The sequence below is a fragment of the Leptonotus elevatus genome, chromosome 15, assembly GCF_054856555.1.
Source record: "Leptonotus elevatus isolate MCC_2025b chromosome 15, RoL_Lele_1.0, whole genome shotgun sequence".
NCBI lineage: Eukaryota > Metazoa > Chordata > Actinopteri > Syngnathiformes > Syngnathidae > Leptonotus > Leptonotus elevatus.
The window spans coordinates 2,168,564-2,192,832 of record NC_141253.1 but is presented as its reverse complement, the minus strand read 5'-3'; the positions used below and the strand labels follow the sequence as shown (position 1 = coordinate 2,192,832).

Sequence of the window (24,269 nt, the reverse complement as noted above, 5' to 3'; positions counted from 1 at the left end):
CATTTGCCATGTATTGTACACCTATTCCTGTTTACACATTCTGCAAACAGAGACAATGTAAACAATGTTGGCTTAAAATAAACCACCTTGTGCAACCCGATCAATCAATTAAAAGTCACTATGTCATATCAACGTCATATAGTAGCTTTTCAGTACGTTAACTGTACGAGTACTGGGTATGGAAGACTTCATCATTTATTACAGACTGTGGCTTGTAAAACAATGTGCTGCAGAATGCGTGTGTGTGTGTGTGTGTGTGTGTGTGTGTGTTGGCTTGCTTACAGCGTTCTGAATGTCTATGGCCCCGTAGTATCCGGGGGGAGCGCCGTTGGCAGCGTTCTACGAGCATAAACAAAGACAAGCGGAATGAATGAATGAATGAATGAGCAAATCTGCAAAACAAACAAGAGGGAAGCGGGGAGAGAGGCAGAGAGGGAGAGACAGACAGTGAGAGAGAGAGAGAGAGAGAGAGAGAGAGAGAACGAGTCACATGTTCAAGTAGTAAGACGCGACACAAAACGAGCGCCTCCCCTGCTGCTCGACATGGCCAGTGACAACAACAACACGAGGAGGAGGAGGAGGAGGAGGAGAAGCCGTTTACTCACACTTTCTGCCTCCGTTGATTCCCTGCAAGACAAAAGGGACACGACACCATGACAAAACACTCGTCGTTGTTATGCTGCGCAATAAAACGTGAGGTCTGAGAGCATAACAGAGGATACGAGATGATCGCGAAATTTGGCCAAAGTTCGTAACGTGGCACTGGAGCGATGACTGCCGTAATTGGGAGATTTAGAAGATCAAAATGTTTCTTTTCAGTAGTTTGTTTGTAATTATTTTTATATTCATAAAATATCATTGGCATTTTTTTTTACAAATTAACCAACCAAAACTGTTTAGAAATATTGATTTGATACCCATTTTTTTTTTTTACATTTCCTGAACAATAATTATTTTGAGATTCAATTATACCGCTCAACAGCAATGATATACATTTAATATTGATTGATGGAATTTCTATGTATAATGTATAGAAAAATCCCAATATATTTCATTTTAATAACATTAAAATCAGTTTAACTCCAATGTTTTTGTGATATTTTTTATATAAAAAAATACTATAATATATTTGATTATATATATATATATATATATATATTTTTTTTTTTTTACTCTTTTTGGTTTGGTGACAAAGGATAATTTCATCTGTCAACAGCAATATGGAACATTAGGGTTGATCAATATCAATATGGATACATGATACAGTATGACGACACCTCTTCTAATTCATAAACTTACGTGGAGTCCGTGTCTTTGTCTTTTCTGCGTCCTGGGATGCCAAATGGCTTTCTCCTCCTGGGTTTGGCACCTTTGACAATACAAAATGTAGTTGTTTAAAAAAAAAAATGTTTTTTTTTATAAGATATATACATATATATATATATATATATATATATATATATATATATATATATATATATATATATATATATATATATATATATATATAGATATATATAGATATTAATATGATTAATTAATCACAAAAATTATTGCATTAATCATAAATTAACGCAGATTAATCGCACTATTAATCGTAACCATATATTAGCCTTTAGCGTGACAGCGGATGGCTACGTTTAAGGTAGCACAGGTTGTGTTTGAGCAATAAACATAATTTCTGCATTAAAGTAAACCATTAAATGTCAAAAGAACACATAACCAGTGCTCTTCAAATTTGGCGGGGGAAAAATGTAGATAAAAAAAAAAGAAGCTTTTTTTTAATTAAGTGATTAATCGTGATTAATCAAAATTCTAAGATATGATTAATCTGATTTAAAAATGTAATCGTTTGACAGCTCTAATATATATATATATATATAAATGTAAATTAAATTGACTACCTTCGGTAGCGATGGCGGCGTTACACTCCTCAAACTCAATGGGCCCTAATGAGAGACACACAAAAAAGAGGAAGGGAAAAAAAATCGTTTTAGGTTCATTTGGCACAGAAAGGGTCAACGAGCCGCCGCTGTGAACGCTGCGGATGTACATCACGCAATAATCGCACACACTTGTGTCAAATACACAAAAATGCACACACACACAGCGGTGGAGGGGAAGTTGGCGTGCAGCCCACAGTGTACGCAAACAGGGCAAAGCTGATCCCACGGGGGCAGACGGGGTCAATGACCGAGTCAAACGTACGTCTGGTGGCCGTCGCAGCAAAGACGAAAAAACAACAACAACACAAACGCACAGGCAGCGACTCAAAACATTTGATGTATCGTTCATATGAATATTAGTATGTTGCAAAGTGTATCTCAATAAATCATATCATTCATTATTTGACACAACTGCTTCTGCAGCATTTTAAAAACCACCACACTTGAAACCGTACTGAAAATAAAATAAATAAAATCAAATATACATACATAATAATAATGATACACAGATCCGACAGCTATGCTAATTTCTCTTTGCTTTTTCGCGTTATATATTCTATTCTATTATAACATTACATACTTATACACGCTCACAAAACAAACCCTTCTTTTTTTTTTCTTTTTTTTTTTCTTTTTATGTCATCATCATTGCTCTTTTATTATTATTAGTTTTTTTATTATTATTTTTTATATATATATATATATATATATATTTTTTTTTTTTTGTGTGTGTGTGTGGGTGAGTATGTGTATGTGTATGTGCGTGCGTGCGTGCGTGCGTGTATTTGTTAGCTCACCAGAAAACCTATTAGAAAAAATCTCATACCGTTCACCTAAACCGAACAAACCCTTCTTAAAAAAAAAGTGTTTTAACAGAGGACACGCAAAATATCTTAACCCTATTAGAATAAGACAAACAAGCTCAAGATTACATGCGAGCAAGTGTTTAAAGCCACATGGACAAAAAGCTGCTCGGTAGGCTTACGAGATGCCCTTCTTGACTTCTCACAGCCGGAGGCCGCGATAGCACATTTATATCGCGGCGGTAGCAAGATGCGCTGATTGGTTGTGTGATCATCAACATAAGCGTTTGATGCGTCACAACATCAGCAGAACTGACATCGGGGAAAACTGGCGATCAGCTGCAATAACGATACCGCTAACTTATAATCAAAATCAGAAAAACGTTCCGATTGTCCAATGGCTCTACCGATTTACCCTGCGTGATTAGCCTGCGCTGCGGCATTCATCTGCTCGATTCTTATTCCGCCAGCGCAATATTCATCAGAATGCCGTGTTTACACTAGTGGGGCACATAGAATATACGACATATTGCACAGACATTTTTCCAACTAGATTTCCCCTTTTAGTGATGTAATTACACGTTAGACAAAACTAACATAAGAAATAAGAACACTCCCGTTCAGACTCGGTGTGCAACCAATCACAATTTTCTGGCCGATCATCGATCTCCATCTTTAAGAAGCATGACCGGCCGATCCCAATTTTTGTTTTTCCATAACCAACAGCATACGCTTTTTCAATGCTCTAATCTTTTTTAAAATATTGAACAAGACACCCTTAAAACTGCTGGGCCATTAAAAAAACAAAACGCTACTTCGGCCAATTTGTTCCAACTTTGGGTTGTTTCATATCAAAAACAAATACGTTTTTGGGGTTGTTTTGTACAAAAAGCTTTTTCAAAATTTAAAAATGAAAAGCCTATTGGCCATCTCAGAGCAGAAGGGGATGGTTTCTGACTTTTTCAGCCAAGATCAGATAATTTTAAGGGATCGGCCGATCACCATTGCCACAAAATTAAAGGGACCCCCCCCCCCCCCCCCCAAAAAAGTATCTTGACAATAATATGTTCTATGCAGCCCCACTTGTCTCAATACAGTATTTTGGTCAACATTGTATTAGTGGAATATGAGTTAAGCAGCAAAATCCAGAAATTTTCATTCATCTCAGTGGGCGGCCATTTTGCCACTTGCTGTCGACTGAAGATGACATCACAGTTGCTCAGGTAACAACCAATCACAAGCTCAGCTTCAGAAAACAGGTGAGCTCTGATTGATCGTTGCCTGCAAAATGGCCGCCCCCTGAGATGGAGAAAAACGGCTGGATTTTGCTGCTTAACTCATATTATGCAAATGTAATATTAATCAGAATGTCATGTTTAGACGAGTGAGGCCACACATAACGTTATTGTCAAAAAATGTTTACGGTTGACTTCCCCTTAAAGGAAAATCGTATCAATTGATTGATTCAAACAGCTTGTCGTTAAACAAAAGTTTAAAAACAAACTCCTTAAACGTAAGATGCATGTGTTGACGAAAAAGTTTAACGCAAGTGAACTGCACTGTCAAGGTACCATCGGTTTCTATGAGCGAACATAGCCTTGAAGACAGGAAGTGCGTTTTGTCATCAGAGCAGATACTGGAAGAGGCAGCGGCCTGCGGCAACGCGGCACGATACGCTAACGCGCCTTGACCTGAAAAGAACAAAAGCCGGCGATGTTTTCACTCGCAACGTATACATTAGTCGAGTCGTCCGCGACCGCCGTCCTCTGGGGTTGGATTGAGGGGGGTGGGGGGGGGGTTGGTGGGGGGGCTCCATTGATGCATTGTTTGGCGTGCGGCAGCGCCCCGATGTGAAGCGCAGGCAAGCGGCGAGTCACGAGAGGCGCCCATCACGCCAAGTGAAGTGGATAAAGTACACCAATGACTGATCTACTCTACTGTGCAATATCGGCCCTTAACCGCTGGCACACACACAACGGCTGCACGAACTACTGTGTGTGTGTGTGTGTGTGTGTGTGTGTGTGTGTGTGTGTGTGTGTGTGTGTGTGTGTGTGTGTGTGTGTGTGTGTGCGTGCGGTTCATGTCAATCAAAACACAATCGACATTCAAGAATAGCACATCACACGGGAGGACGGACAGACGCTGGAATCAAAACTCGTTGGGACATTGAACTGACAGGTTGGACGCTCTCATTTGTGCGTTACAGTACGTGCATGTGTGTGCGTGTATATTCCAGTGCATATTATTGACTTGCATGCACACGTGTGTTTGTTGACAATAAACATCTCACTCTGGGAGATTTAGGGATGAGTACAGAAGTTGGTACTTTTTTTTTTCGTATGGACCGAGCACCGATTTACGTGAATTTAAGCGGCAATAAAATTTATTCTGATACCGAAATGTCATAATGCATCTTACTTTTATGACTCGAGCACCTATGCCAAGTATCAGTATCGGACCGCCCGATACCTGGCTGTATTTCAAGGTATCCTATTCGGAAAACAGCAGCAGTCGCCTTTTGATGGCCGTTTTTATGATCCGGAAGTAATACTTACAAATGACACATTTGATTAATAGAAAATTTTCCTTAATTTCGCGTTATGACTCTGTATCGTATTGGAATGATAGCGAGTTGGGTTTTTAACTCATTAACCAAAGTCCCAAAATAATGTAAGGATCATGAAAATGTATCCCGTTGAAGAAATTTAATGAGATTTGCATCCAACCACTTCAACAAAAGGTTTGGTGAAACTGACCCTGGATCTGTGATCTGGACCCTCTACTTTACTTGGTACTGGACCTGGCTAAATATTAAAGGAACTACACCAGGGTGTTTTAAGCCCTCCCACAGTTAACTAAAGGCATACAATGATGAAATCTTACCTTTGACATAATCACGATGTAATAATTTCTTATGAAATAAGGAGTTATTTCGGTGGCTATTTTTCTTACCCGGAAGTCAAACGCTCGGTACAGTAAAACCCCGCCTCTCCCCCCCGTGTGGCTGCCACGCCCCTTTCATGACGTCGTCCGAGCCGGCCACTTCGCGCAACGCCCACGAAACATACCGATTTTTTAAAAGGGACACGAAATTTCACGGGCTGCTAAGATTTCTGTGTTTGGAAGAGGAGGGGAGAGGAGAGGTTAGAGGAAAGGAGGAAGAGAAGAAAAAAAACGCACCACAGCGGGTCGCGAACCCACGCATTGTTGCTTATGGGGCAAGCGCACTATCCACTACACCATCCATTATTTAATACGACCGGCAATGTTTTACTTGTAGTTTACACCAGTGTCAGCCAATGGATTTGAAGACAGCCAATTGTCATTTCATTGCACTTTGGAATTGCTAATGTGAAGAATAATTGATTGCTTTCAATTCATTTGGACATGTTTATTGATAAAGGCTACTTTTTGTCCTTATCCCATGGAGGGAGGTCTCACGAGAAAGTGGCCGTGCGCGTTTCGTCCGCAGAGGCGGTGCGGGGGGGGGGGGTGCGCACGCAATGACGTCAAACCGTGCCAACGGCTCGTTTTCTCAGGTTGGGAGGGGCTGGTGCTTGGAGAGCAGAATAACCTCGAATTTCTAATACGGGGGCCAATGGAGGAAAACGCAACTTTGGTCAGGTTTTTAGTGAGGAATTAGCATTTGAACATGGCTAAAACCTCCAAAAAGTTGATTTCTCATGTTGCAGTCTCTTTAAGAAAAAATAATCATACATGCACCCCAAAAAATAAAATAAAACAAAATAAAAATAAACAAATAAAACAAAATTAAGAAATTAATAACCTATCCACCTAAATTACTCTTTTAAATATCTACAAAATCAACAATACTGGCAACACATTTACTTGGACAAAACCAAATCTTGCATATCAAAAAAAAAAAAAAAAAGCCCCACAAAAAACAACAGCAGCCGTGTGAGTGCTATGCAAAGCATTTAAACCGACTTCTGTTTATCTAGTGGAAGATGTTTCCTTTCTTTTTCCTTTGGCGGGCAGTCACGCGTGAGCTGTGGATGCTTTTTTTTTTTTTCTTCTTCTTCAAATCGCATATGCTTGGCATGGCACTGGGAGGGTGGGTCGGTCCGGTGGGTGCTCGAAAAGGGGGTGGGGGGAGAAGGGTGGGCAGAGTTTGCGTGTCTGGCCCGCTGCCAGTTGACAGCTCAGCTGGATATCGTTGAACACTCCAAGCGCCCCCCCCCCCCCCTACCTCCTCGCAGCGTGTCACTTTGGGATCGTTTCCGCAATAAAAAGTTTATTCAACCTCGCTGGCTCGCTCGCTAAAAGCTTGGCCTGCGGGCTACATGCGGCCCACTCTGGTCTTTAATCCGGACCACCGAGCATTTACCCGATCGAGATTCCTACAATTGTTGTTGAATTACTTTAATCGTTATTTCCCACAATTGGTTTATTAAAATGTAATAAATCATCAGTTGTGATGGCCGTGGCTCAGGGTGTAGAGACGGTCGCTCGGTAACCAGAAGGTCGGCTGTTCGATCCCCGCTCTTCCCAAGTCATGTGTCGTCGTGTCCTTGGGCAAGGCACTTAACACAAATTGCCTCCAGTGCTACTCACACTGGTGAATGGAAGGTGCGAATGTTTGGTGGTCGGGGGGGCCGTAGGCGCACACTGGCAGCCACGCTTCCATCAGCCGGCCCCAGGGCAGCTGTGGCTACTTAAGTAGCAACTCAAATATTGTTTTGTTTTTTATTCTAAATAATATTGTATTAGCTTTCAATAAGTAAAGAAAACTATTGAATTTCTTATAATTTGTTAAGAATTTTAAATTAAATTAAAAATAACGAGACATAGGGTTTTTTTTAATAAATAATTTAATAAACAATTTGACATATTTCACATGCACATTTACTCATCTACAAATGACCTGACCTATAAATAATTGGCTAGCCGTTTTAATAATAAAATACTAGTATTCTTACTATTACTATTTTACACATACCTTGTATTCAATATTTTTTACTTATGAATATTGGTTAATTACCTAATTAAATTAACCCAAAATGAAAATATGAAATATGATTATTATTAACAACCAGTTCTGCCCGAAGCCAGCTGGGATAGGCTCCAGCACCCCCGCGACCCTTGTGAGGACAAGCGATTAAGAAAATGGATGGATGGACTATTATTAAAATAGAACTATGATTATTATTAAAATAAAAAAATTGAAATATTCGACTTATACATGGACATCTTTTTAAAATTTCATTTCATTAAATAATCACAAAGCAATTGTCTGTAAATTAATTTTCACCTCATCCTACAGATGACCTCGCCCAGCTTTAGTCATTTATTTATTACCATTACTTATTCATTCATTGGGTCCCTTGAAAAGCTCCATAAGGCTATTATTATTATTATTATTATGTGTGTGTTTTAAATTAAAAGGAAACAATTCAGCACTAAACTTTGCACGTCTAAAAAGGCCGCGCGCAGATTGTTCAACTTTTCATCAGAAGAACGACAGCTTATTTTTCTGATGGCTGCATCGAAAGCGCTAATGAACGGATCCGTGCGGGCAGGAATTTTTGTCCCCTTTAATTTTTTTTAAAAGCCTCAATTGATTCTGCTGTCCAAACAAATGAGGGCCACCACTCGGCTTGCCATGGTGTCTGGACACACGGGAAAGAGGGGGTGGGGGTGGGGGGGGGGGGGTCACGCATTGTTTACATACACACTGCAGAGGTGAGCCGCCTGCGTGCCTGACGTAATGCCGCGCATGAGTGGAGATGTGGAGGCGGGTGGGCCGGGCCGGCGCGGGGGCGAAGACGTCACACAGTCCCTCAGGGGATTTAAATATTCACACGCATCCAATTTGTAGGATGATTAGCATTTTGGTGACAGAATCTGCCGCCTTCAATAGCGTGACGAAAGCACATCACAACAAGGTGGCTTGTGGGGGCGGCTGCGCTATTGTGGGCAAAGTTTACACAAGAGTCATTGTTGAGCTTTGACCTGGTCGAAAAGCTCGCTTGTGCCCGCTTAAGTCAAAGCCCCCCCATGTGACGCTTGCTTACTGGAATGCCGAGCCTGCCTACCTTTACAGCAGATTACCATGATCGACTGTGATGGCCGCTCGGCCGCGGTCTAATTGGCCCGCTCCGTAGCGCCGCCGCCCCCACAGGGGCGCCTTTGTTTACACACACAAATGACCTGATTATTATTTGACGCTATTATTGACACAATGCAGACTGCACGGTCGAAAAAGAGTGGTTAGTGCGGCTGCCTCACTTGTTCTGGTTCGGGGTTCGAATCTGGGCTTTGTGTGGGTTTTCTCAAGGTACGCATCCCTCCCATGTTTTTCGAAAACGCTACACACACAATTTACTGTACTGTATTACTTTTGATTGAATCACAAAAACATTGTGCGATTGTCAAGCAAGAAGCACCCCTTACAACAGCAGAGGAAAGAGAGAGCGAGATTGTGGATATTATGAGAGGTTGTCGGCAATGATCGATCACGCTGTACCTTCACTTAAGTTCATTTCGTTCTGTGACCAATCATCATTTTTCCCAGCGAAATTAATTGAAATATCATTAATCCATTCCAGCCCGCCCTTCGCAAAAAAAAAAAAAAAACACCCCTCAAAAATGTTCCTTCTGTTTTTAGAATAAAAATAGCACCGTTTGTATAAAAGCATAGTTTTAAAAAATGCTTCGCTCATAATAATCCAGTCAAAAAAAAAAAAAGGGTTACCTGGTCTCTCCTTGCCCGTTCCTTTGCTTTCAGCCAACTTCTGTATTAAGCTCTCCACTGAGGTGTTCTCCACGTTTCTCACAAATTCATTGTGAACCTGCACAATTACCAAAAAGTTAAAATGTATTCATTAATTTAAAAAAATGAACAGTTTTAAAAAGACATCTTAGTAGGGTGACTATCTTGTTTAAAGGGGAAAAGAGTCGCCAGTTGATCACATGACGTAATCTTTGCCTGAGGAAAGTCTGCTAGCTTAAAGCTAACATATAACCTAAAACACCATAGATACACAACAGCAACACATACGGTGTATGTAAAAAGTCTACACACCCTATTTGAAATGTTTTGGGGACATGAAAGAACATGTAACCTCCGACCTGTAAAACTCACTCACAAAATGTGGTTGCTTAAGTGTGCACACCCTTTTATAACAACAGGGCCACGGGGTTGTGTTTAGAATTAGCCACATTCAAACTCATGTTAAATGGAAGTCAACACGCACCTGCCACTGATTACCCCCAAAATAAAGTTCAGCCGTTCTATAGCAGGCCTTTCCTTTTTAAATTCAGACCTGCAGAAGTTTTTTGTTTTTGTTTAAAAATTTGCAACAACCTACTGCAAAGCGGTCGAGTTGAATCGCTGTTGCCGCCACCGCCCCCCTGTGGGCAGGGGAGGCGACGCGGCGCCATTTTGTTTACAAGCGCGGGGATGCGACGTACGGGTTCGGAGGAGACGGAAGAGCGGCGACCGCCTGTGTGTCGTGTCACCGCCGCGCCATTTAGATGTTGCGTGATATACTGTACGAGTGACTCTCACACTAACGTGCGCGCACACGCACGGCCTGGCCCTGAAGGTCCCATGGAGGGGTTGGAGTGCATTAGCTTTGTGAGTAGAGCATGTTAGACGGAGGGCGATGAGGTGTAGGGTGGGGGGGGGGGGATGCATGCTCACGCAAGCTGTCAGGTGCTGCTGCCATGAGGAGGGTGCGCATACACACGCACACACATATACACTCACACACACGCACACACACACACACACATCCGCTGAGGCTTTCGCCCACATGCATCTCCCTTTAAGGCATCCTCACTCTCACACACGAGCTCACTTACAAAAACAAACAGAGCACGCACACTGACAGATACACCTGCCACACATACACATGCAGAAACACACACACACACACACACACACACACACACACATGCACACACAGTGCACTTCTTTCCACTCCAGCCCATTAAAAAGGCATTTTCCTCTTCACCGTTTCACTCCCCTCACACTGTTCCCTTCCTCTTCTCACGCTTTTACTCTCAGCGTTGGAAATACGCTTGAGCTCTAGTTTGGCTTCAAATCACTCAAAACGGCGGCGTGTATCGTCACATTTGCCGAGCCGCACATGTGTATGTGTGTGCGTGTCATCATTGAGTCATGTTCACCTGCGAGCCAGACTACCACAGATGGGATGGGTCCAGATCCGGATCCAGGCGGACTCAGACCTATTTTTAGATTACTTTTAGCGTTTTTGAGGGGTGTATTATGAATGACTAGCGTATGTACAGTACATGTAATTGAACCGATGCCGTCTTGGGGGGTGAACATGTGCAACTTTTGTGGGATTTATTGTATTTTAAGATGTTTAACTTTTGGAGAATTTACAACAGTCTCATTTGAAATGATGTAATTTTTTTACGAGTTTTATGGTAGTGTGAGGTTAGCATGTGCGGCTTTTGTTTTATTTACACCGGAGCACCTTTTGAAGGATTTTTTGGGTATATTTCCGGTCCTCTTATTTCAACCTGTACACGTTTTAGGGGATTTACTATGGTCTTATTCACCACTCTACAACATTGGGAAGGATTTTTGGTATATTTGCAGAGCTCTTATTTTAATCTGCGCAATATTTGCGTGATTTACGGTACTCTTTCTATAACCGGTGTAAATGCAAAGGGATTTATATGGTGGTCATAATTTTACCTTTAGCAATTTTGGGGGGAGAATTAAGACAGTATTATTTGAACCTGCGAACAGGCAGCGTTATTTTAAACTGTGCAACTTTTGGGTGATTTACGCGAGTTTGAATTCAACCTGTGCCCCTTTTGGAGGAATTTAAGGCCCCTTTATTTCAACATATGTAACTTTGACAAGATGTAAGGCAGCCTTATTTCAAACAGCACAACTTTTGGGGGATTCAGATAAGCCTTATTTTCATGTGCGGGAGGATTTGTACAAATCTTGACTTATATTTTCCCTATGAATTAACTGGGAAAAAAAATGTCAAAAATCAAACATGAATAATCAAGTGCCATTTAAATGACGCGTTCCATTTATTGCATGCTGCTCTTTACGCGAGCTATTCAGAGTGTTGAGCGCGTGTAAACATTTGCCCAGCTTGTCAGCACGCATGCCGCAGGCCGCGGTGACTCAGCACAATATTGCAACCTCTTGACTACGGGGCCTGGAGTGCGGCGCTTGCCTCGTAACCCGACAATTTATCACCGAACCACGGCGGCCGCTTGTGATGTCCTGGCTGGGAAACGGAAGGGCCGGAGATTTTGAAAACGAGGAGCACCACCACCGGGCCTTCACACCAAAGTGCAGCACGCCGTTAAATAACCCGCGGTGGCCTGTCGCTGCGCATCGCTTCCAACTTATTTGCCGCTTCAGCTGCAGGCGGGCGTTGCGACTTTCACTGTGGGCTTGTGCGCCTCTCGGAGGATGAAAGAGGAACACAAAAGCGACTTCATGTTGTATATTACAGAAGTACATACAGGCCCAAAAGTTTGGACACACTTTCTCATTCAATACTACGTTTTATTTTCATGACTATGTACATTGTAGATTCTCACTGAAGGCATCAAAACTATGACGACAACTAACAAACACATTTGGAGTTATACACTTAACAAAAAAGGTGAAAATAATTAAATAAATACATAAATAAATAATTTTCGCTTATTACTTTTTTTGCACATTCCTGGCATTCTCTCGATGAGCTTCAAAAAGGTAAAAAGTATGCAAAAAAAAGTAACCAGAGCAAAGGATGGCTATTTTGAAAAATCTATAATATAAAGCATGTTCTCAGTTATTTCACTTTTTTTTCTTCAGTACATAACTCCTCATCAGTTCATACATAGTTTTGATGCCTTCAGTGAAAATCTACAACGTAACCAGCCATGAGAATAAAGCAAATGCATTGCATAAGAAAGTGTGTGCAAACTTCTGGCCTGTACTGTATTGTCAGAGCCACATTGAAAAGGAAAATTGTGGTTGTATTTATTCCAAGAATAAAGTAAGAATGTTGACATGAATATGAGGATTTAATATTATTTGGTCAAAAAAAGTTGTAAAAAATGTGTATTATTGCTTTTTAATACTGCATAAAAGTGGAATATATATTTTATTCTTGATAAAAGGCATAAAGTACAACATCTCAAAATACCCTATTTTCTTCAATTTACATGCTCCAAAACATATTTTTATCTAATAAATAAATAAACATTTATCTTTTGGGAAAAAATATAATTTTTATTAAAACAAACTCCCAGGAAATTAACCTATAAAATGTCTATCTTAAAAACAAAAAAACAAAAAAAATGTTCAGCTCTTGAAAACATAAAATGTATGTCTTTATTTTTATGCAAGAATTTTAAAGAAAAATAATGTTTTTGTATCATGAAAAATCTAATTTAAAAAAAAATCCAAAATATGTGTTTTTTTCTTGAAATATACACCTTTTTTTTTTCCGGGAAAAAAACTATTTGGGCTCTTAAAAATATAAAATCTGTATTTTTACTGTCTCCTAATTTTTATTTTTTGGCTCAAGAGCGTGACTTCACTATTCCTCAAATTCTGGAAATAGGTGTTGCCTACAGACAACCTGAAAGTGTTTTCTGCGGAGTTGAGCGCCCCTCAGTGGGCAACGCAAGAAAATGCAGCACAGCGGGCATTTTCCCCTCTGCGTTTGCTTGCGGAGTGAACTTTAAAAGTTAGCAAACAAGTGGAGACTAACGCTGGGAGCGTGACGGAGGTGTTTTAGATGAGTTTGGATCACTTTTTAATTGTCGGGCGCGCAAGGCCGAACGGCGCATTTCCTGCTTCCCAGTTAAACCATTAGCGAGATCAAAGCGAACACAAATTGATATGACGCCCAGTGAACCCGGTCGGGTCAACACCTACCTCCACCCGCTGGAATGTTCCGGAGCATGTGCGTGCGTGCGTGCGTGCGTGCGTGTGCGTGCATGCACTCACCTCTCCTATTAGGATGTGCGTTTCATCCACGGACTGCGAGTACGACTGGATGATTTCCTTCATGTGGAGGATGTGGCTTTCTTCAATGTCCTGGAATTTCTGCGTAGAAACGACACAAAACATGAAACAAAATATGACTTTTTTTAATAGACAAAATAAAAAGCTGTGCTTAAGCTGTTTTTGTGCTTATAGCCTCCGCTAGAAGGTTTAGAATGGGTTTTACTATTTACTTTTACTACAGCTTCTGTGGGGTCAATTTTTTGGGGTCCAAATCGGTTCGATTCTAACGAGAGCAGGCTCTTGTCAAACAAAAAGACAAAGATCATACCTGTGCTGTTTCCTCCATCTTGAGTTCAAAGTCGGACTTGGCATAGGCGTATTTTTCCACGTACGACTTGTAGGTCTCGGTGGCTTTTTTGGCTTTTATTCCCGCCTGAAAAAGTACCAGAAAAATTTATCAGTTTGTACAAAACTAAAAGAAAAACATCCGATTTCCAAGTTCATCGTTTGCAATTGAAAAAGGTAAGCGTGCATTTTAATGAATGTCCATCCATCCATCCATCCATCCATCCATCCATTTTCTGTACCGCTTGTCCTCACAAGGGTCGCGGGGGGTTGCTGGAGCCTATCCCAGCTGGCTTCGGGCAGTAGGCGGGGTACACCCTGAACTGGTTGCCAGCCAATCACAGGGAAGTAGTTTTAATGAATGTAAAGATGTTTAAAGTGTGTAGGAGGGATAAGACTATGAATGTTTTTTCAATATGGTCTCCCTATATCGGGTTTCACACATTTGTTTTCATCAGTACGGTTGCCACGGGACGGACCCAAGCGTTCCCGGGCAGCGAGCAAAGGTCTTAAGTGTCCCCGTCCTACCTTGTCCACGTCTCTCTGGGTGGCGCCTTCCTTGCGGAGACGCTCTTGCTCCACAGTTTTGGCGTTGTAGTTCTCCTTGGACTTCTGCAGGGCCTGCCCGGTGCTCTGGATGTTCTGCACGGCCTCCAAGGTGGACGCGACCTCTTCTTTTGTCTAACCAGAACAATAAGGTCATCAAGTGGAGGAGAGCGCCTCTACCTAATGACATCTTTGGCATGTGAATGAAACCAATGTTGTTGTTTTTTACACAAATTGATCATTGTTTTGATGACAGATTAAAAAAAGGAAAAACTGAGTGACTCAGACTAGGCCATTGACACCCTTCTTAAACCCAGTGGTTGACGCTCACCTTCTTGTGCGCTTTGGCCTGCTCCTCCACGTACTTGTGCACATCTTTGATGAGCTCCTGTAGCTTGCGCACCAGCTCCATGTGACACATGGCCAGCTTCTCTGTGGAGCCCTTGAACACCTCCCACACCGGCGCAAACGTCCTGCGGTCGAGAGGTCCGTTGCCGTACGTTGCTACCGGCCCGCCCAAGTAAAAAAAGTGCGCTCGACTCACCCGAGCTGTGAAAAGTTCCCCGCTGTCTTGACGAGCTTGGTCATGGATCTGGCGTAGGCCTCTTCGATGACACTCCTGAAAAGATAGCAAAATGTCAAAAACAAAAATAAGCCACTCAAAGAATAAATATGCTATGTAAAATATATTTTCTACATTTAAGACAGTGGACATGGTGGATTTGCAATCACCCTTTCAACAGTGTAGCATTTTGCCACCAGAGGGAGACATAATCAAGCATTCATGGCTCTAAGCAACAATGCCACAATAGGCTTAAAGTCACATACTTTTATTACAGTGTTATTTTACAAACTATTACTATTCATACAGGTACCATCATCATTATTATCATCTTACATAATACTGATAAAAGTTTATATGTAATTTACATTTGATTGGATTCAAATTTGGTATTTTATTAATTTAAAAGTACTACTTACTGTTATTGTTTTATTTATGTACAGGTAAAAGCACTTTTTCATATATTTACATATTTTACAATTTATGAATTTACAAATAATTACTTTTGATTTTTTTTTTCACATACTAATATAATTTTCCAGACTATTACTGCACAATATTATTTTACATACGGTTATTATTCACTCATACGGAGTCTATACTATCTTACATATTGGTAATTGTACACAATTTACACATTATTTTACCTTAGTATTATCTTCTTACATTCTATTATTACAATATTATTTTACACACATTATTATTGTATGTAATTTTAATATTATCCCTATTTTATCAATGCACGTAGATTACGATGGGTACATTTATTACATTCTGGGAATTTCACCCCACTTTTAGTGCAGGGATACGTTTCATTTTTTTCTTTTTTCTTTGGCTTTGAGTGACTTTTTTGCAACATGCTCATTTTAGATTACGCCAATTTTGCAGGCTGTCAAGGAAGCTAATGGCAAAGGCAGAGCACAATAAAATGCTCTACCTTAGCTTATGTGGTACAAGTGTGATTGTTTATGTCTTGTTTTTTTAACCTTTCTCTGATGAAGTCTGTCAGCTCCTTGGAGGAAATCTGCCCGTGTTTCATGTTGTGGTACAGCACATCAAAGCCATTGTTCTTGTCGCCCTGTCAACAAAATGGGAAGATGTGAAGAAGATCAGTTGGCGAGCACGCATTACTCAATACCGACGACCTTTTCAACCCGCATGGCTCGGAGTTGCCACAGAATCAGCCCTCATGTCACGCGTGCCCATCTCAGAACACGCCTCAATCAATATTGGGAGCGTCCGGGGGGTAAAAAGACGGTCAGTCTGCAAGACTGTTGACGGCACGCGTCCGAGCTGCCGGGCGACGGGTGTCGACTTGCGTGAACATTTAAAAAAATGCAAAGCTGCCTCTGAATAATTGAAAAAAGGTTCACCTTGACTTGTTGAGCGGCGCTTTAATATGCAGAAAGGTAAATAATTTGATGGCAAGTCATCAAGATTTTCATCAAATACTTCAGTGGAGTATAACTATTTCAAATTTTGAAAGAAATCTAATTAAATTTTCTAGGCGTTTGTCTTTGAAAGGTCTCTGGAAAAGGTCGCTTCAAACGAAAATATCAGACTTCCTCTGTCGTTTGGGAAACAGCCTCATGATTTCTTTTTCTTTTTTTTTGTGGGTCTCCTCATGAAAGACATTCCAGGATGAAGGTGTCCGTAATTTAATGACATGTGAATGACTGAAGCCTTTTTACTGCGGACTCCAGAGGGCAGTGTACAACAGATTTGCCATCAGATTTGTTTTCTGATGGGAAAACCCAATTCAGAGGAAGCCGTTTATTTGGAGATGGCACACACTGCTATTAGGGGTACGGCATCTATTAAAGGGACGGACATTCGCTTTGGTGGGAAAATAGGAGACTAACAGTTAAAAATGACTAGCACCAATTTGATGTTATTTCTGTGTGAAAAAGGGAAAAAAATATGCTAATCATAGTTAAGACAAAGGTAAACTACATTTGAGTGACAAAATGTTTTACATTTATTTCCAAATGCCAAAAAAAAAAAGCCACAATAAATATTGAAGTGCTAAGTGCAAAGACTTTTATTTGAAATGATTTGCTGTCAGCGCACGGAACGCAACTTCAGCAAGCATCCTCATTTTTTGCAGTTATTTCCTCGTTCCCATACGCGCCGCCGCGGTCAGCACTTTCACACGGGCCACAACATCCTCACACAAGCCCCCTTTCTCGCCGCCACACGGTGTGTGTGTGTGTGTGTGTGTGTGTGCGCGCTGGCGTGACGATCTGCGCTAACTTCTTCGTCAAAACTGGCCTACATTTGACTCAAGGGGAAAGGGAAATGTTAGAAAACAGGTTTGGTGGTTTCGGTTGCCGGCAGCTACATGAATGACACACACACACATGCATGGCGTGTTTCAAAAAGGAGAGATAAGCCCAGCACAGTCCTCACGTAACCTTCAGATGAGCAAAAACAATAACAAAGTCACCAATAACCCAGTTTATGATTGAGTTACCAAATTGAAATCTTTCTAATGTTTTGAGAGAGAAAAAAAGACCATTCCACACTATCAGAGACGTTCTTGGCATCTATTTGTAATAATGTATATTTCATAGCTTTCTTGTGTTACGAAAGCTCTGTTTGTTTGTCGTAAATCTGTTTTGATCATTGTTAATATGTAACTAAAAAAAAAACTTTTTTTTTTTTTTTTATTGGCAAACGCTGATTCAAAATTTGGAGATCAGAAATAAAGAAACTTGTAGATTTTCAAACTAATTGGCTGGTTTAACTTGCTTCTGTAGCAGAGTAATCAGTGCACTGTTGAGAAAAGGTAAACACTTTCAAAATTTGTCACCTGTCAAGATGCAGATCTTCTTTTTTTTTTACTCTTCATGCACAGTTCAAACTCGGCTTACTTTTCTGGGTTATTTCCCTCGTAAAAAAAAAAGATTTTACTTTTTTTTTCTCCCTCAATTATAATCTCTCCTCGTGACGTTTCTTTGGCTTTGAACTTGTGAAACTAATAATGTGTCATAATAAAGGCTCTGAAAGCCGCCTCCCACTTATATGCCACAGACTGTGTAGTGACAACTAATTTATCTGCATTCTTATAAATTCTTCATCTAATAACTATTTTTATGTTGAAAAGATGGGCCTTGGGGGATACCAAACGCCATTACAACCAGATTAGTGGATTTCCTTGTTTCATGGCAAGTCAACAAACTTGACTTGGTCATACATACCATAACAAACACGCTTGTTTATTTAGCGGCGGCGCCCATTTGTCTTGTGAACATTGGTACAACACAGCAATTGCAAATAGCCGTTTCTCGACTCAGGTTAGACATGTCTCCCAAATTTCATGTTGCTACGTGTAACTGGCTCCTGGGGTTGGATTAAAAAATAAATAAATAAAACAATTTTGGTGGTCAGAACACACAATGCACGGCGGAGGGGAAGTGATGAAAGCAAGCAACGACGGGAAGAGAGCGTGACAAACAAACATGCTCACGTGGAGTGCCATTTCAATCAAAGTGAACACAAAGGCAGGAAAAAGATTTCTGGGTGGTTCTGTGCAAGCGCGAGGACAAAAACGATGGACTTTGCTGCGATGATTTTCGAAGAGTTCAAACTTACATGGTTTATGAGGAGCTCAAAAGCTCTTTAAAGGCTTAGTTTAAGGGAGGGTCTGCAAACCCTGCCACTGAAGTCACATGAGGCTTTTTAGTCACTCTCCTGTGGCTCCCTGTAAATCTCTTTAAAAAAAAAAAAAAAAATATATATATATATATATATATATATATATATATATATATATATATACATATATAAAATTTATTTTATTTTATTTTATTTTATTTTTTTATATATATTTTTTTAAACAAAAATATTTTTCAAATGAATTCATGATTTAGGTAAAAATTGAACATTTAAATGTTCATAAAATGTCAAGAGTCCAAATTTTTAAGAAAAAGAGATGAAAGGTAGATGAAAATGTTTGAAAAATTGCAAAAAAAATTATCATTAAATGTCCAAAAAGCAGAAATTTACGATAAGGAAAATGACAATGAAATTTACAAAAATGACAGAATAGACAACGTTAACAAAGTAACTGTAAAATGTCTAAAAACAAAAGAAGAAATCCAGAAAATTACCATCAAATGACCAAAATTGCCAAAAATATCGAAAAAGTCATAGCAAAAAAAGGTAGAAAAAATGCCATAAAATGTCCCAAAAATGAATTAAGACAGAAAATTGCCATATGTCCAGAAAATTGTCAAACAAATATGTCAGAAATTTTCCAAAGGCAGAAAAGACTAAAAAGGTATGAAAACAGGAAGATGAAAGGTAGCAGAAAATGAATTTCAAAAGTGGTTATGGTGCAGCTCTTTAGACAGTAAATATTGCTGACTCTTGGTTAAAGGCCAGAGCATTTTTGACAAGGCCGTCCGAGGCCGCCGCAAGCATCGATCGCGGGAAGGTGCAGAATGTATCACAGGCGGGCTAAGTGGACTTTTATTTGGTCGTTTCATGTCCAGCCAGCCGGCAAGTAGACGCGGGAATGTTCAGGTAAGTGCAGTGGAAAAACACAGAAGCCCAAACGGGATTTGCGCCCTCCAGGCGGCTTGTCACCCGCGTTTGCCAACCTTTATTGAGCCAGGGCACAAATTTTACGCGGGGAAAAAAAATCTCACGGCACAACACCAAACAAAAATCTCTCAAGTCTCAACACGGTATTCTGATAAGGTTGTGTTGGTGGAATGAGAATTCATCAGAATCAATAATCCATCCATGTTAATCAATCTGAGGACACTGAGGTCCTTTTTCTGAAATTGACATCACAGTGCGTCACGTCGCAGTCACGACTCACCTACTTTCTAGGTTTGGTCACGTGGCGTTCGCAATGCGAGCCCGAAGGCATTTTGGTAACAAAATGGCAGCGCACTGAGATGGATGAAAATTGATGGATTTAGTCTGCTTTATCAAATTCCAAAAACACAATATTCATCCGAATACCTGCACATTAGGGGTGGGAATCTGTGAATGTCTCATGATTCGATTCCGATTTTTGGGTTTGTGCGATTCGATTCAGAATCGATTTTTGATGAAAAAAGATTTTTGATTGACAATGATTTGATTGACAATGATTTTTGCGTCAATTTATAGATGTTCAAGGAATCGTAAAGATCTACCCCAGTCTGACTCGCTAATGCTAATTTAGCGGCTACTCGCGGCACTTTTATCACTCAAAAGAACGCCGCCACGCTGCAAAAAAACAACTTTTATTGGAATGACTTGATCGTGACTTTTTCCTTCTACTCTCTAATGTGGCTACAACTTAACAGTGTATCAGACCGCGTGGAACCACACTGCCCCTAAGTGGCGAAATCGGGTACAACATGAACAGCGCTCCCATAAAAGGCACACAAATAAAGGGAAGACAGTTTAAAATCATTTACATAAAATCGATTTTGGGACATTTAAAATCGATTCTGTATCGTACTAAATGAGAGTGACGATTCTTATGAGAATCGATTTTTTGGCACACCCAACTTTTTATTACAATAAAAATTTTAGCCAGCATTTTCCCCCCAAACAACTTCAATCCTCATCTCAAAGTAGTCATTTACACAAAGACAAGTCGGAAGAAAAATGCAAAAAGGTTGGCCAGATTGAAATGGGAAAAAAACACTACTAATACTGCGATAAAACCTGACGTCTGAAACGGAGTCTTCCTCAAAATCATCAGGTCCACTTGTGTTTCATGTACCTTACACACGGGGAAGTGAAGACGGGAAAGGGACTTTTGCTGGATTCACTACAAAAAGGCTGAGCTGGGTAAAATCTTTGTCAGATAGTAACTATGCAACACGATTGCACAAGCTCCGCTCGACCTTCCTCTTGAGACGGCGATGTGATGAAATGCATCCGTTGTTGTCGTGATGCCTTTAAAATGCACGATTCGCACCATTTGAGTTGTGCGAGCGCTGTTTGGATACACACAATACAGAAAGCCGCATCAACATGCTTCTCTTATCGCGGATGGCCAATCTTGCTTTCCCATTACAATGGAAGGCTAAAGCTAAGCTAATCGGTGAACTATTGCCGTGCCGCAAATAGTGGCAAGATGAGAGTAACTGACAATGCGACGGGAATGCGCATATTTTGCCGTTTCTAAGATTGCGTGAACGGCGGGAATGGCACCATCTCCTTGTTAGTTGCCACTTTCACACCTCGGTTATAAGATGAAAAATTATCCAGTTGTGTGAAAGGCAATAGCGTTGAAACAATAATCGCTTTTGTCTAATGTCTCCACAATGGCCAATTTTGCAAATCCGAGCCAGAAAGAATTTTCGTTACTTTTTAAGACAAAGATTAAAATTCAAATATCCCTCCATAAACAATAAGAATACTCAAGCCATTTTTTGCCAATTTTTCTCTCTATTTTAAACAAATACTAAAGTAAAACAAATATTGTAACAGTCAAACATTCTGCCTGTAATTCATAACTGTATTGCTGTAAGCCAGTGGTGTGAAACATACGGCCCGCGGGCCAGATCAGGCCCGCAAAGGGGTTTAATCCGGCCCGCGAGATGATTTTGTCAAGTAAAAAAAAAAAAAAGTTATGGCCACAATCAAAACATATAAATTCTTAATTTCACAAGCAATCTTCAGATGAGCAATGCAACTGCTACATGGAATTGCCCTGGATGGACTATGGTTATGGTTTGCTTAAATAAAAAATAAAAATCATAGACCGTCATAAACGTTTTAAATACGACACAAATTCAGCTGGTAACATAAACACATATGACAAGGATTAACGTCCTTATAACTTCATTAACTGTGCCACACAATGCATTCTGGGAACAATATATATGCAAAACGAGTAGCTACGACACGTCCGGAACTCATTCAGGCAACGTGTTGCTGCGTTCCATTTGCATTCGTGCTATTTTTTTTAACAATATAATTACAGTTGAGCACCGTAATGTCGGGCTAACCCACAAATAGCGAAAATCTGGCGAATAATTGTTTTTAAGTTATATACCATGTTACTGATATTTTCCTCCATGTGGCCCTTGAGTTAATATGAGTTTGACACCCCTGTGTGAGCATTAATGGGCCAAAAATAAGTAATTTTATTCATTATATATATATTTTTTAATAATTGCCCGATTAATCAGTTAGCGTATTTTTAATCGACCAAAAATCGGTATTGACCTAAAAAAAATACGTCTTAGTTTGGCCCTATTCACAACAATGGACAATTACGAGTTTTTAATAAACCTAACATGGATGTTTTATTAGAATCGGGGGGTCAAGCGCCCTAGTCCAGACTCGAACCTGAAACCTTTTGACTGCAAGTCAGTTGTTGTAACCAGTAGGGCAACATGCCATATACAGGTAAACAAACTCTCTCTTAAATGCAACAACAACAGAGCTGTATTGTATGCAAAGGAAAATTTGTCACCCGGCTTCCAACGCAAGTTTCTATGATTTCTATTTGTGTGTGCGCTTTGGTTGATGATTTGCAGGGCAGTCTAAAGTAAACGCACACATTGCCGGGTGCCATCGTGTGTGTGTGTGTGTGTGTATGTGTGCATGGGTGTGTGTGTGTGCGACGCATGTTAAACACACAGCTGATCTTTGCCATCACTGGATTCTCTTGTGGCCGAGGCACAAAGGCCAGACTGACAGAGTTGCTCGCCTCTTTTCTATTTAGGTCACCGCCAAGTTTGCTTTTGTGATTGCACCGTCAATTGACTCCAAAGACTTATTAATACAGCCGATATAAAAAGTCTACACACCCCTGTTCAACTGTCAGGGTTTGTGATATAAATAAATGAGATGCAGATATATATCCATCATTGATGTGACTTATATCTCGTTTAACTGATTCCAAAAGGGTAAGTTGCAGAAGTGTGCACACCCTCAAGTAAATGAGGATATAGCTGTTCAGAATCAAGCAAACAGATTCAGACTGTCTGCTGTTATACTGCATGTGGGTCAGCACACACAAGCCACCATTTAAAGTGCCTCTGATGAACCCCAAATAAAGTTCAGCTGTTCTAGAAGGCTTTTCCTGACCTTTGTTTTCCTTTGGTGACTCTTAAAATTCTAAGATCAATTTCATGAGTTACGAAATATTTAATGTAAATTGTAATTTTATTATTTTTATATTAGACCTTTAATAAAAATAAGACTATGCTCATAAATTATTACGCTTTGCTAAATGCCGACTTAATTCTTGTAAAATTACTACTTAAATCTAGAAAATTATGGATTTATCTTTCAATATGATTAAAACTTTACTCTTGTAAAATTGTGCATTTATTCTATAAAAATGACACAATTATAAAATTCTGACTTTACTCTGTACAGCTTGTCGTCCATTAGTAAAAAGCTAACGAAACATGTTTTGCGTTCCTGATGCAGAACCACCGTAATCATGCAACAATGACTTAATTATCATATTGTTTCCTCAATGGCTGTCCTTCAAAACGGAATGAAAACATTCAAGACTCGCCAAAGTCTTATTAAAGCGACGGCCCTGTTGTTCTAATGCAGAACTCTGTTCGGGGCCATGTGGCGACAAAAACTACACACTGTGGCTTTAAAATTATGAATTTATCCTTATTAAATTACAGCGTTATTTTATTAAAATTAGGACTTTATTCACATAAAATTCCATGTTATTCATAAAAACGACAAGTTTATGATCTTTAAAGTTATGACTTTCATCATGATAAAACTACGGCTTTATTTTTATTTGGAATGTAATGAATGCTATTGGGCTAACTTTATCCAATTTATTCAAAGCACACATATTTTAACATGGTATAAAATGTTGACTAGTAAGTGGTGTAAAACCCTCAACGTGTTTGTTTGTTTTTGTAAGCGTAACTCCCACATAAGTATTTGAATGACTAGTGGCTGCTGCCTAAAAAAAAAAGCCAATTCAAAAGGAATTTTTGAGCGGTTTCATTCAAGCCATTAACTACTTTGTCTTTCACTGCACGACAGTACTAACAGAATGAATGATTAAACAATATATAAATAAAAATACATGACTTAGAAGTGTCAGGCAGGCCTCTACTTGTTTGAGCTAGCATAGCCACGTCAAATCATGTTCGTGGGCG

The 24,269-nt window shown here is 40.0% G+C and overlaps 1 protein-coding gene across 4 annotated transcripts in view; it reads right to left on the bottom strand.

The window, feature by feature from the left end:
- Positions 1-24,269, bottom strand: part of fcho2 (FCH and mu domain containing endocytic adaptor 2) — a 44,757-nt gene that overhangs the window by 19,556 nt on the left and 932 nt on the right. For all 4 annotated transcript variants that reach the window (XM_086097561.1, XM_086097558.1, XM_086097559.1 and 1 more), the window contains exons 2-12: positions 16,155-16,246; positions 15,151-15,225; positions 14,938-15,079; positions 14,589-14,741; positions 14,044-14,148; positions 13,716-13,814; positions 9,465-9,561; positions 1,905-1,949; positions 1,300-1,369; positions 606-627; positions 283-339 (exon numbers count right to left, since the gene is read on the bottom strand). In XM_086097561.1, coding sequence (XP_085953687.1) covers positions 283-339; positions 606-627; positions 1,300-1,369; positions 1,905-1,949; positions 9,465-9,561; positions 13,716-13,814; positions 14,044-14,148; positions 14,589-14,741; positions 14,938-15,079; positions 15,151-15,225; positions 16,155-16,246 — 957 coding nt within the window. The remainder of the gene's footprint in view (positions 1-282; positions 340-605; positions 628-1,299; positions 1,370-1,904; positions 1,950-9,464; positions 9,562-13,715; positions 13,815-14,043; positions 14,149-14,588; positions 14,742-14,937; positions 15,080-15,150; positions 15,226-16,154; positions 16,247-24,269) is intronic.